The sequence below is a fragment of the Heptranchias perlo genome, chromosome 6, assembly GCF_035084215.1.
Source record: "Heptranchias perlo isolate sHepPer1 chromosome 6, sHepPer1.hap1, whole genome shotgun sequence".
Taxonomy (NCBI): domain Eukaryota; kingdom Metazoa; phylum Chordata; class Chondrichthyes; order Hexanchiformes; family Hexanchidae; genus Heptranchias; species Heptranchias perlo.
This window is the reverse complement of record NC_090330.1, coordinates 52,076,683-52,089,057: the sequence shown is the minus strand read 5'-3', so window position 1 is coordinate 52,089,057 and position 12,375 is coordinate 52,076,683. Positions and strand designations below refer to the sequence as shown.

General features: G+C 40.2%; 2 protein-coding genes across 5 annotated transcripts in view; one reads left to right on the top strand and one right to left on the bottom strand.

Moving 5' to 3' along the window:
• Nucleotides 1-12,375, top strand: part of dlg2 (discs, large homolog 2 (Drosophila)) — an 861,897-nt gene that overhangs the window by 8,690 nt on the left and 840,832 nt on the right. The gene's annotated exons all lie outside the window — the stretch shown is intronic.
• Nucleotides 4,936-12,374, bottom strand: tmem126a (transmembrane protein 126A). Of its 2 annotated transcripts, none has more exons than XM_067986287.1 (5): nucleotides 12,176-12,374; nucleotides 11,631-11,758; nucleotides 7,517-7,710; nucleotides 6,957-7,071; nucleotides 4,936-5,546 (listed from the first exon to the last, which is right to left on the bottom strand). In XM_067986287.1, the coding sequence occupies exons 2-5, from the start codon at nucleotides 11,747-11,749 to the stop codon at nucleotides 5,339-5,341; spliced, it is 636 nt and encodes a 211-aa protein (XP_067842388.1). In that variant the 5' UTR covers nucleotides 11,750-11,758; nucleotides 12,176-12,374; the 3' UTR covers nucleotides 4,936-5,338. The 2 variants fall into 2 exon arrangements, with proteins under 2 accessions (XP_067842388.1, XP_067842387.1); XM_067986286.1 differs by lacking the exon at nucleotides 12,176-12,374 and adding an exon at nucleotides 11,843-11,946.

The window sequence follows — 12,375 nt, the reverse complement described above, 5'->3', positions numbered from 1 at the left end:
TTATTCAATTGGAAGCTTTTTACTGCCAGTTGGAGTTCACTGGCTGCACTTGAGGTATCAAATGACCTAATTTTTTTTGGGGGGGGGGGGAGTTTCGAACAATGACTGTCAGGAAAAGACCCTCTGGTCCATCCAGACTGTCCCACACTGCCCACCCAAAATCGTGTGATCTCCTGGGAGGTGCGAAAAACCAGATTAAAAACCCAGGCCAATTTGGGGGGTGGGGGAGGAGATGTGGGAAATTCCTTGGTGACCCCCTGAGGCGATCAAAACTGGTTTCTTGTGGTGCAGTCTAGTTCTCGGAGGACTAGAGCGACGTGTAGTAGGTTGTAAACTTTCTTAATCTCGCTGCGATCCAACCTAGATCATCATTTTTCTTAATACATAATTGGACTACAGTAGCAATTATGACCAAAAGATGACTGCAAGAAGTATCCCCAGCTTGTCACTCCCTTTCCACCACCCATTGACAAGAGGCTATTTAATTCCCCTCTGGACTTTATCAGGGTCCTTTCACTGCTCTCTGTTCAGTGTATCCTGTGTTGAGATTCAAGCTCCTTTTCTTTTTGTTCTAGTTCTGAGTCTGCAGCCCTTTATGCTTTTTGATGGGGGCGAACATAATGTGGCTTCCTAGAGTGGCATGAGGGGTCTAGTTCTTTTTATCAGCGTTTATCAACTTGTCATCCCAGTTTTAAACATTTGTGTATATGAACCCTAAGTCTCTGCTCGTTTAAAGGGTGACCATTTGGTGTATATTTTCACTCCTTATTTTTCCTCTCACCTCACACTTCTTGACATTAAATTTCAGCCGACATCATTCTGCCCAATCTATGAGCATACCAGTATCATCCTAAAGTCAATTTTGGATATTGTCCTATACCCATAATCCAGATCACTCTTGGGGGACCACTTGTTACATTTCTTTAGACTGAAAAACACATTAACCACTAAGCTGTCTTTAATTCTTTGGTGAACTTCCTGTCTGTTACTACATCCTATTAATGCTGTCTTAACTTCAACAATGCCTTGTAATAAGAATGGTGCTTAAGCAAATCTGTAAACCTTATAAGGAATATTAATCAAAGGATATCAGACAAATCTTCAATTTCTCTCAATTCCATATCAGAACTGCTGGAGATTTACCATCTACATCTAAGGGTTATTAGATGCTGGAAATTTTGGTTTATTTCTAAATGGGATCACACAATCCAAAATACATTAATATTGGGAATGACTAGGTGGGAGCGAGTGAGTAAAGGTTTTGCTCGGGTCAAGGGCACCGAAGGTGGAAGTGAGAATATGGATTGTGCAAATTGACTGCCGCAGAAGTATCATGCCGAAAGGAGCGTCAAAGTCTAGGCAGTTGGGAGTTTGAAAGTGCTTTTGGGTGAAGAGTTTTTCCCAGGAGTGGACACAGGTTATAGCAAGAAGTTAACGGAGAATGGAATTTGGCCTAGGAGAATGCTGATTTCTGACCAGGACCCAACATAGCAACAGCAGCAGAGTAAAGCTGAGAAGCCAGATGTGTATCGGAGTGCAGTCCTGAAGCTCTGCAGTAGGTTGGGGTGGGCAATATAGGAGGGACAGGTTCCTTAAACTTTGGAGTTTGAATAACAAGGCAGAATCATGGCAGGTTAGACATAGTGTATTCCAGCAGAATAGCACAGTCCTGATGACCATGGAGTCTGGAAAATCAAATGTAAGCACAGTTCCAGCTGTCGAGAGTTGTAGAAAGCTGAAACTTATGGCGCTCCATCTAGTGGTAGAGATGTGCAGCTGTAGTAGTCACTCAAAGAACGGTGATGTCCCAGATGGAGTGCAGCATCCATTTTTTAAAAAAGTCAATGTTATGGTGTTGCAAATGGCAAATTGGAGAGTATGTTCACTCTTACCTGTTTCTATCTTCATGTTGCTAGTTCTCTTGAATATACCTCTCTCCGCTTCTGCTTGTGTCTCTCAGCTGCTTTCCCCTCAGGTCTTTTTTTTTCTCTCTACCCTCTTGGCTTCTCTGTTTCCTTTTGGGTAAAAGGAGTAGTCATCAACTGGAGGCTGCATTTGGGGTGGGTGCCACTAATAGCTGCAAGCTGTTTCTCCTGCCCCTTCATCTTGCTACTACCCATTCCGCTACCTACTATCCTCTCACTTCTATCACTACCCCTACCTCTTTGACTCACCTAATCCATGTATCCCTCCCCATTCCTGTGCTCCACTGTCACTCTTCTCGGCCTTAACGCCTCCCGATCCACTTTTCTGCTATTGCCACTTGCTTCTCCTGAGGTGGTTGCCAGTTGATGGTGACTCCTTTTACCGAAAAGGAAACAGAGAAGCCAAGAGGGTAGAGAGAGAAAAAAAGACTTGAGGGGAAAGCAGCAGAGACACAAGCAGAAGAGGAGAGAAGTATATTCAAGAGAACCAGCACTATAAAGATAGAAACAGGTAAGAGTGATCACTCTCAGCCAGTTTCCCTCCTCCCCATCACTTTTGATTTGTCCCTCAAACTGATTTTGTTTGCTTTCAAAAGTCAACTTAAAAAAATTTGATTGACAAATGACTGCCTGTTCACCTGTAGATTTAAATTTCCCCATCTCAAGTATTAGAAATTAAAATCTCTATCCCACAAGTGTACGCAATTAGCATTGACCTTTTCAAACTGCAACCAACCACAGCTAAGATAGTTGGTCTCTCTGATCCCAGAACGTCTGTTCTATCTTTTTCATAATACACATTCTAAAGTTTTTAGGACAAAAGCTACAACAGATGTATAATCAGAACACTCATTATTTTTGCCATGAACACATGGAGCCACTTTATAAAAGAAAAAGTACAATAAATTTTATCTCTTGAAATTTGTCTGCTTGTTTTTCAAAATGACTTGAAGAAAAGCTACTGGCCAGAAAGGTGAATAAAATATCCCATCAGTACAGCTGACTGGTACTGATGCATTTTGGGAAATTAAATACACTGCATATGCTCAGATTGCATAATTCCAGTCACAGCTCTGGACAAAATTATCAAGTCCAAACCCAGGCTTGAAGCTGAGACCTTCAAGTAAAAACTTTAGTGAAGGCAGTAAAAGATATAATGGATAAATGTAATCATATTCTGAAATATATAACCTTTTGATTTTAATTTAAACCCTTGTGTTGAACATTAGAAATGTTGGAGAAAAATGGCAACCTGACAATTTTCAGAAAGCATTTTGAGTGATTTATGGTGGGCAGATTGCATCATCTCAGTGTACTATATTAATTATAAAATAGCAGCTATTGTGTATAATTTTAATGTTGAAAATACCTCTAGGAGTAGCATGTACTGGAGGTGTTTGAGTTTTCAATCAAATGCACATCCCATCAACAACAATTTGTATTTATATGGCACCTTTAAATGTCCCATGGTGGTTCACAATCAAACAAAAATTGACAGAGCTAATGAAAGATATTAGGGGGGGGGGTTACCTAGGGCATGAGATGGATTCTAAGGTTATTAGAGGATGAGAGGGGTGGAGCGGTTTAGGGAGGGAATTCCAGTATGCAGGACCAATGGTGGAGCACAGGGAATGGAGGATGCACAAGAGTACAGTGTTCTGAAGGATGTATAAGGTTAGAAATGTGGAGGGGCAAGGCCATGGAGGGAATTAAACTTAAGGATGACAATCTTAAATTGGAGCCAATGTAGGTCAGAAAGCATATGAGTGATGGTTGAATGGAACTTGATGTGGGATACTTTATGGAGGGTGGCGGATGGGTAGCTGCCCAGGAGAGCATTGGAATAGTCCAGTCTGGAGGAGATAATTGCATGGGATAAAGGTTTCGGTAGCAAATGGGCTGAGGCGGGGTGGAGATGAGTGATATTATGAAATAAAAACAGAAAATGCTGGAAATACCCAGGAGGTGGAAGTAGAGAGTCTTTGTTAGGGAGAGGATATGGGGTCAGAAACTCAGCTCAGGGTTAAGTAGAATGTAGAGGTTGCAAACACTCTGGTTCAACTTGATACAATGGTTGGGAAGGGGGATGGAATTGGTGGCAGAGGCTGAAGACAATTATTTCAGTCTTCCCAATGTTTAGCTGGAGGAAATTTCACCTCATCTAGGACTGGATATCAGACAAGCAGTCTGACAACACAAAGGATGTGGAGGGTGGCAAGAGGTAGAGCTGGGTGTTGTATATGTTGAACCTGATCCCATGTTTATGGATGATAGTGGGCAGAATGTAGATAAGGGGCCAAGGATGGATCGTTGTGGGGGTGGGAAGAGAAGCCATTTATCTGGCATACAATTAGCTTAGCTATCCATCAATTCCCATTTACCGAATTTAATTAGCAGCTCTCTGGTGTTGCACATAGGATGTAAGAGCAAGTGCAGTGTTCAGATTGAGCGAGTTAGAGGGCAGAGGATAAATGGACTGGGGCACAGTTAGGACTGTGATGCTGGAGGCCAGAGGGAGAAAGTAAATTGGGGTGGGTGAGGATGGAGAAGGTAGAGCAGCGTTGAAGGCTGATGGGGGTGGCGAATTGAAGGATGCTGGATTGGGTGTGGAGTGCACAAAAAGTTGCTGTACTATTTTGAATCAGCAACACCAAAGAAGGCAAGAGCAGAACCAGGGGATAGGTGGGAGAAAGAGGAGATAGTTAAGGGGTAGGAATAGTAGTAGGACAACTACCCTAATAATAATAGGGCATTTTAAAAAAAAATGACATTCTAAACTCACCAGTTATCAGTAGTTCATCAGGTAATTGAGGTACAGGAGACAGGATGAGAGGGGTGTGATAAGGACAGGAGGAGGGAGAATAGGGGATTGCTTTCATGGGTTGTTGAGTGCAGGATTGGTGTTTTCTTGAGAGGGAAGAACTGCAGAACAGGTTTCCAAGATGCCCTCTTGGACAGGGAAGATGTATGACATGGAAATTGGGGAAAGGGGAGAAACTAAATTACAGCATTATCATTTTACTCAATTTATTATACCATGAATTAAGACATTCAGTTTAACATATCCAGCAAACCACCATTGCTACATCCATCCATTTGTTGATTATTTGCATAAAGGATGCAAGTACACGTTTTGGTTTATATTCAAGATTTTTTTCATTTAAGATTTTTTTTTCATTATCAATGTGTTCTAGTGATTAGGACAGCAGAATTTTTAAGTGATTTATTTATGTTACCACTGATGCAGCACTTACTGGACTTTACGGTACAATTACAAACAGGTTACAAAAGTAAAATTACTGTAGATGCACCAAGTTATTAAAATAAATTAAGGAATTATCTCCGGTCAACACTGGTGAATGCATGATAATCTGTTGACCAGTATTGGGGAAATTAAATACTTTTTTCCCCCTTCAATTTAAACCATTTAATTCAGGATCTGAATGAATTGGAGGAAGTTCCAACATTTTCATGTAAATTGCATAGTGCTTGGAACTCAGGTAGACTCCAAAGAGAGCTTGAAGGATTAACACAAAGCCCATTTTCCTCATAACCGGCTGACAAACATCAATCCAGAATCGTATTATATTTCCCTTTTCTGGCATTGGGGTTGTATTATACCTGGAACAAAGAGAGAGTTAGAAAATAAATACTATTTTGAGTAATTATACATACAGCTTTGATTTAAAGATGCATAATTCCTCAGTCTGAGAGACCGATTTTTTTCTTAGAATAGTAAGTTCTGCAAATGCTATAGAGCAAGGATGTCCAACCTTTTACAGCTGGGAGCCAAATACACATGACAAACCCATTTAATAACTCAAATGCAAGCCCCCGTATACAAAAATCCAACTTCCCCCATACGCACACAATTTACGCACCTCTTTCCCTCCCCACGCCCCCCCCCAGTCCATCCTCTCCTATTCCCAAGAGGCGACTTGCAGGCTGGCTGTGCCAGATGAGCTTCTCTGATCCAGCTTATGAAGCTGGTTCTGGTTCTTTGAGCTTGTATATAAATGTTGTATTTTTGGGTCTTTTCTAACCTTGCCCTGGATTATTTGGCCCTTATATCATTGATCACTTTCACAGGCAAGTCCCAACTCCCCATACAGTGTGTCTACCCTATCCTTGAACTATGTAAGCTTTTGCTCATATGCCCAGCAAGTTTAGTAATTGTTTTTAGATGCTTGAGTCAATGTTCATAAGATCTTTCTTCAGTCTTAGAAAGCAATATTTCAATTAAAATATCAAGCAAATTTATTTTACAGATGAACAAGCATAGTCATAATGAAATAGTTGCAGTAAACAATTTCCATGTAACTCCACAGGTGGGGAAAAAATTCCAACTCAAAGCTAAACCTTTATAAATAACTTAACAGCATTTCTTTCATATCAAAGTGACAGACACTAATTGCTTCTTTGAAGTTTCCTACTGCTCCCTCCTTCCCCTCCCCATAATCGGTCTTTGGATCCCAGAAGAGTTACTAGAACTTCCTGGATCTTGAATATCTGGCCCCTCAAATTCAAAAAGAAGCTGTTAGTTAAATGCAAACTGAATTGTTCACATCATTGTTTAATTTGGGAGGAGGAGGATGGGGGCTTTATTAATAGACTAGATAGGTGTGGAGGTGAGCTTACTGTTCTGTTGTTTCTTCCCACTCTGAGCCAAGAAAGCTTACTCCCAGGTGATATCCAGCCCTAGGGTGGACAATGCAGCAATGGGAAGATTGGAAGAAATCTCATTTTCTGACTCAAATCCATAATTTTAGTTAGGTCTTTATACTGGACAACATACTTTGTTTACTTACAGGAATTTGTACAAAAAAAGTATGCATGGTGAGTATTTTTCTGCACTGAATATTTGAAATGTTTATCATTATGAAAAATCAATTTTGACATTCAGCACAATCTTTCCCACTCCCCAAAAAAATGTCAGTGTATCATGTTTGTGGCAGCAGAAATAACTATAGAATCAAAACAATTCTTAGTATGGTGGCTTTATTTAGTATAGTACAGCTATATAATCCTCACCGTGTTGCAAGACCAGCATTTATTGGTAAGGCCAAGAGAATGGGATATACGCCTCCAGCAAGAGAAGCTACTAATCCTCCTCTAACTAGAGCACACGTGGGACAGTTGACATCACCTAAACAAAGAAACGTATCAGTTTTTCAATTTGAAAACCTCTCATTTTATAATTTTATTAACGCTTTCTTTTTAAACAGCTGCCCTACTACTCAGTTGATAAAGATGGCATAAAAGCATCCTCAAAGCCTATGTCTGCCCTTTTTGCTGCTAATTTCCTCCCTCTTCACGCTTAGTTCTCGTTTCTTTTCCCCCACCCCAGTAAAGAATGTTGGTACATTTTGTTGAGCTAAATTTGTTTTATAGTGCATGTTGGTTAGGAATGCCACTTCCCCTTTAAATTTCCTCCATTTGTAAACTAACTCAAATAATACCACATTACACAGACTGCTACAAAATGTCCTCAGTACTAAAAATAGGAATGTGACTATCTTTCATTTAGGCCTGGGCAGCTGTAGTATAAACTAAGCTTTTGTGATTTTTTTTTTATGAAAGCCTTTACTAACCTGAAAGCAAAGGCTTTGATACAACAGCATTATACCCTGCTATAGTTGACAGGAACGGAAGGACTGCCATGGGCAAACTGGAAGTAAAACGAGCCTGTGCGATGTTGAGCACTCTTCGAAAGAAACTGTTGGCTATTAAACCAGCAAATGCCGAATTTATCCCAAGGTAGATGGGTCCATATGCAAAAAACTTTCTGTGGGGGGAGGGGAAAAAAAAGAATAAACCTTGTTTTCATTACAAATCTCAACTGCTAACATAAGTTAATGTGCAGAACATCTCATCAACTGCCACTTAATCTTCACAGTGCTCATGAAACCTCTGAGGAACATGGGGAGGAGCTACCTCACACCACATATGTGGCAATATTATGAAATACAACATGTGGAAAGGAAGAAATCATTTCTAAGTGAGAAGAGTAGACCATTGACAGATATGGGGAACAACTAATAGCTGATACATGATTATATCAGAGTTAACAGGAGCTGGTACTACCCTATCATGAACATATGCTAAAGCTGCTCCAGATAAGGATAGAAGAGGGGTAAAACTGAGAGCAGGCAGCCCTACATTAAATTCCTACACCTGAGGTTTTTGTGCTGAGAACTGGATTGAGACCACTCAGATTCACTTTGTATAGGACCGTTATGGTGAAAAACTAATGTCTAAATCACAACATCACCCAGATTCTGTACCAGATTATTTTAACTTGATCATTTAGGCCACTAATATGGATGGAAGTACCAGGTCTAGATATGAGTTGTCCCCAGTGGGGTCTACAAGACATTGGGTGAAAAAGTCACTTTATCTAATTTTATTGCCACACATATTAAGGGATTCCCAGATTATATTGAGTTGATTAAAGTCACCAATTACTGCATTATTTGTATCAAATGTATTCCTATCCCCATCCAGTAGGAAACTCTTATCTTGTGCCCCAATTAGTGGCTTATTCAAGTCAGACCATTTTACTTCCCTGGGATTACTGAATTTCTAAATTCTCAGGAAAGCTCCTTTTTTATCCTTTGGGAATATCCTATTGACCTGCTCATTTTATTAAGTTATTTTACATATTCTGGGGTGAACGATATTTCTGCAATTCCTGTAACAATTTCCTGCTAATATGCATAACTTAATGTAAACATTTATTGCAAATGTTACTACCATTCAAGTATATTTATATTCTACTTATATACCCCTTAGATTGCTCAGTTGCTGGGATGTTTGTTTTCTTTTGCTGGATTTAATCCTTCTTGGGTTTGTCCTTTTTCAGTATAAGGGAGACTGAAGCATCGCTCCAAACTGCAGGGGTGGATACAATATTAGGAATTTCATGAAACACTTAAAAGGGAAACAATTTTGGAGTGTCAACTTTTTGTAAAAACTAATGAGGCAGTGGCCTCATTAGCCTTAAAATTAACAGCATGGAGTATCTTTTCTACAGTGATCGATGCATCCAAAGTTACTCAGCCTATCCCATTCCTGAAGCAGATTGCTAAGTACTCCTAAATAGTAACTGGAGATACTTTGGCTTCTACTAGGCTGTTCCCAGAACTAGGATGGCTCTGCTGCTAATAGCCTAGTTTCTCCCCATCATAATAGGAACAAGCTTTTGTGAGCTGAATTGGTTCCTAAATATTACAGATGAGCAGAGAGTCCAATTCCCTCTGGGCTTCCTGAAAGGCAAGTGGGATCTCTGTCACATCTGCCCCCAAGGTGAACTGAAAAGTTTGTTGAATGGAAGCTGAGAACCTGTATGTACTTTTTCTAGGAGCCAAAGACAATAATAAAATTGCAGTAGAGTACCTTGCCTTCTACCATTGCAGAAGAAATGACGTCCCAGAGATTGTTTAAAAAAAAATTCAAGCCATCCCAAAGTTGAGGATAACTAAGGGAGATATTGACATGCCCTCTCTTTGATCTCCAGCAGAGTCCAGGCATTATCAGTTAGAATCACTGGCGTTTGATTTCTGAATTTTATAAGCCTTAACCTCCAACTGCAGTAGCTCACACATTAACAAAAAATTATCTTTGAACAGGTTTTGTGGTTGTTAGAAAATTCTAGTATTGTCGACAGCCATTTGGCCCATCATGTTGGTTCTAGCTCTTCAAATAGGAAATATCTATTCTAGTCCCATTCCTGTGCAAATATTTATAATCTTTTTCAAATACTTCAGTTCCCTTTTAAATAATATAGTTTGCTTCAATAACCACTTGTAAAGTATGTTCTAATGACCTTCTCTGAAAATATTTTTTCTTTCTTTTCCCTTTCCATTCTTCTAATAATCCTGAGTCTATGCCCCTTGTTAGTGATTTGCCAGCCAGTGGAAACAGTCTTTCACTATTTATCTTCTTGGAACCTTTCTACAATCCTGGAAACCTCCATTGGAATAAAAAGTATAATCAAAAAGTGTTGGGTGAGACGGGGATCCAAGCATGCTAGGCATCTTAGCATACAAGGTTAAGATGACAATTGAAATTCTCGACCCATTTATATAGCACCCTTCACAACCTCAGGACGATCCAAAGCGCTTTATAGCCAATGGAGTACTAGTGTAGTCATTGTTGTAATGTAGGAAACATGAATTTGTGCACAGAACGGTCCCACAAACAGCAATGTGATAATGACCAGATAAGTGATGTTGGTAGAGGGATAAATATTGGCCAGGAGAAGTCCCTCGGTCGTCTTTGAAATAGTCCCATGGGAGCTTTTATGTCCACCCAAGGCGGCAGATGGGGGGTCTGTTTAACATCTCTTCTGAAAGACGGCACCTCTGACAGTGCAGCACTCCCTCAGTACTGTGCTGGAGTGTCAGCCTAGATTTTGTGCTCAAGTCCCTAGAGTGGAACTTGAACCCACAACATTCTGACTCCAAGGTGAGAATGCTGCCAAGGCTAACATTGATAGGGCCAGGCAAAAAAAAGCTTAAATAAAAATGGAATACCCTTGTGAATCAAGATGCCATCTCCCCATTTCTTGGAAGAGGAATTGAGGCAATAGAAATTGAGGCAATAGAATGAGCTATCTATCCATCATCTCTGGTTAAATCTTTCACACTGCCCTGGAGAAAGATGATATTTACTCTTCCCTGCAGAGAAAGGCAAGCAACTACCATTTTTCTTCCCTCTTCAGTCTTCTCTTGGAAGTATGGTCCACTGTCAATGGCTGTAATTGATACCTTGCCCAAGAGACTATTAATCATAAGTGAGCCAAAACAGTGAGTGCAGCAAGCTATCTGACTTCTAAGATATAGCCAAGTCAAATTCTGTCCTCCATTTGCATCCACTTCAATAAGGACTGCTGTATAATGATAGGACTCTTGCCTGATTTGCACCCCCCTCCCAACCCCCTTCCCCCTTCCAAGTCACACACCATCCCGACTTGGAAATATATCGCCGTTCCTTCATTGTCGCTGGGTCAAAATCCTGGAACTCCCTTCCTAACAGCACTGTGGGAGAACCGTCACCACACGGACTGCAGCGGTTCAAGAAGGCGGCTCACCACCACCTTCTCGAGGGCAATTAGGGATGGGCAATAAATGCCGGCCTCGCCAGCGACGCCCACATCCCGTGAACGAATAAAAAAAAAAACTGGACTGTACACAATTGTGGTGCCTCTTAATTCAGCACTGACCAGGGAACCTTTTTGGTATGGACGGCTAATGATGGGGACTTTACACTTGAACCATGCTGGAGCCCTCTCTTCTGACACCTGTTTGGAGAATCAAGTCTCACTATTCAGGAAGACGAGATCCCATGCCACAATAGAAAATTAATGAGCATTTTGGAGACATGCCATCATCAGCAACTACTCTATCCCTACCCACTAACTGTAAATAGCTAAGCTAATTTTCTGATTGTGAATTGTCCTTGCGTCACCCTATAGGTGTTTTAAACACTTGCTTCATTTGGAGGCTTTTATTACCATAACTTATTTAGCTAAATTTCATTTAGTTTAAGGAAATGTGAACTGAATGAAGGTCCTTCGTCTAAATGTTCTAAATTATCTAACAGCACTATATTGAAATGTAACACCATCTCTAGGAATAGCGATTGCATCGTACAATCACAATGTTAAATAAAATGTTTATGGATATGGATTGGATACATACATACCTGTCTAATTCTGGAAGCCGTTGAAACCGTTCAAAGAGCATTTCTATCACAGTTGGGCTGGGCATACTAGGTTGCAGATCTCTCGGATCACGTGTAAGTAATGTTGCATTATCCGCCATTCTCGGTGCCTACAATTTCAGATTTAAAATGAGATAACTCAAAATATCGTGTTACACTAAAACATCAAGTCAAAAATGGCGTCAGAATATTACCATGAAATCTAGTGAATAAATAGTGTAGTAACGTAACAGCAGCAAGTCTGACTTCAATACGTTCAGCTCTTCGCAAAGGAGAAATGCCGCGGCAACATCTTCAACAGATCAGTAAAAGTACATTAGTGTCTTATAAAAAATAAAATACTGCGGATGCTGGAAATCTGAAATAAAAACAGAAAATGCTGGAGAAGCTCAGCAAGTCAGGCAGCATCTGTGGAGAAAGAAATGAAACGTTAAGTCTGTTTCTTTCTCCACAGTTGCTACCTGGCTTGCTTCTCCAGCATTTTGTTTTTATTATTAGTGTTTTGTAAAATTAGATATAGAAATTACCTGAGTTTGATCCTCTAAATCTAACTGCGAACAAGTGAAACAGCTGCCGAGAGTAGATTGATAATGAAGAAAAGAAAATCACTAAATATCACAACAAAATGTGAGAAACCGGTGGAAAGAAAACCTTATCCTTCCACATTAGCTCAGCAGCCTGGGCGCAGACATATTGATCACCTGACCAAATTATTTTCCTCTTCCAG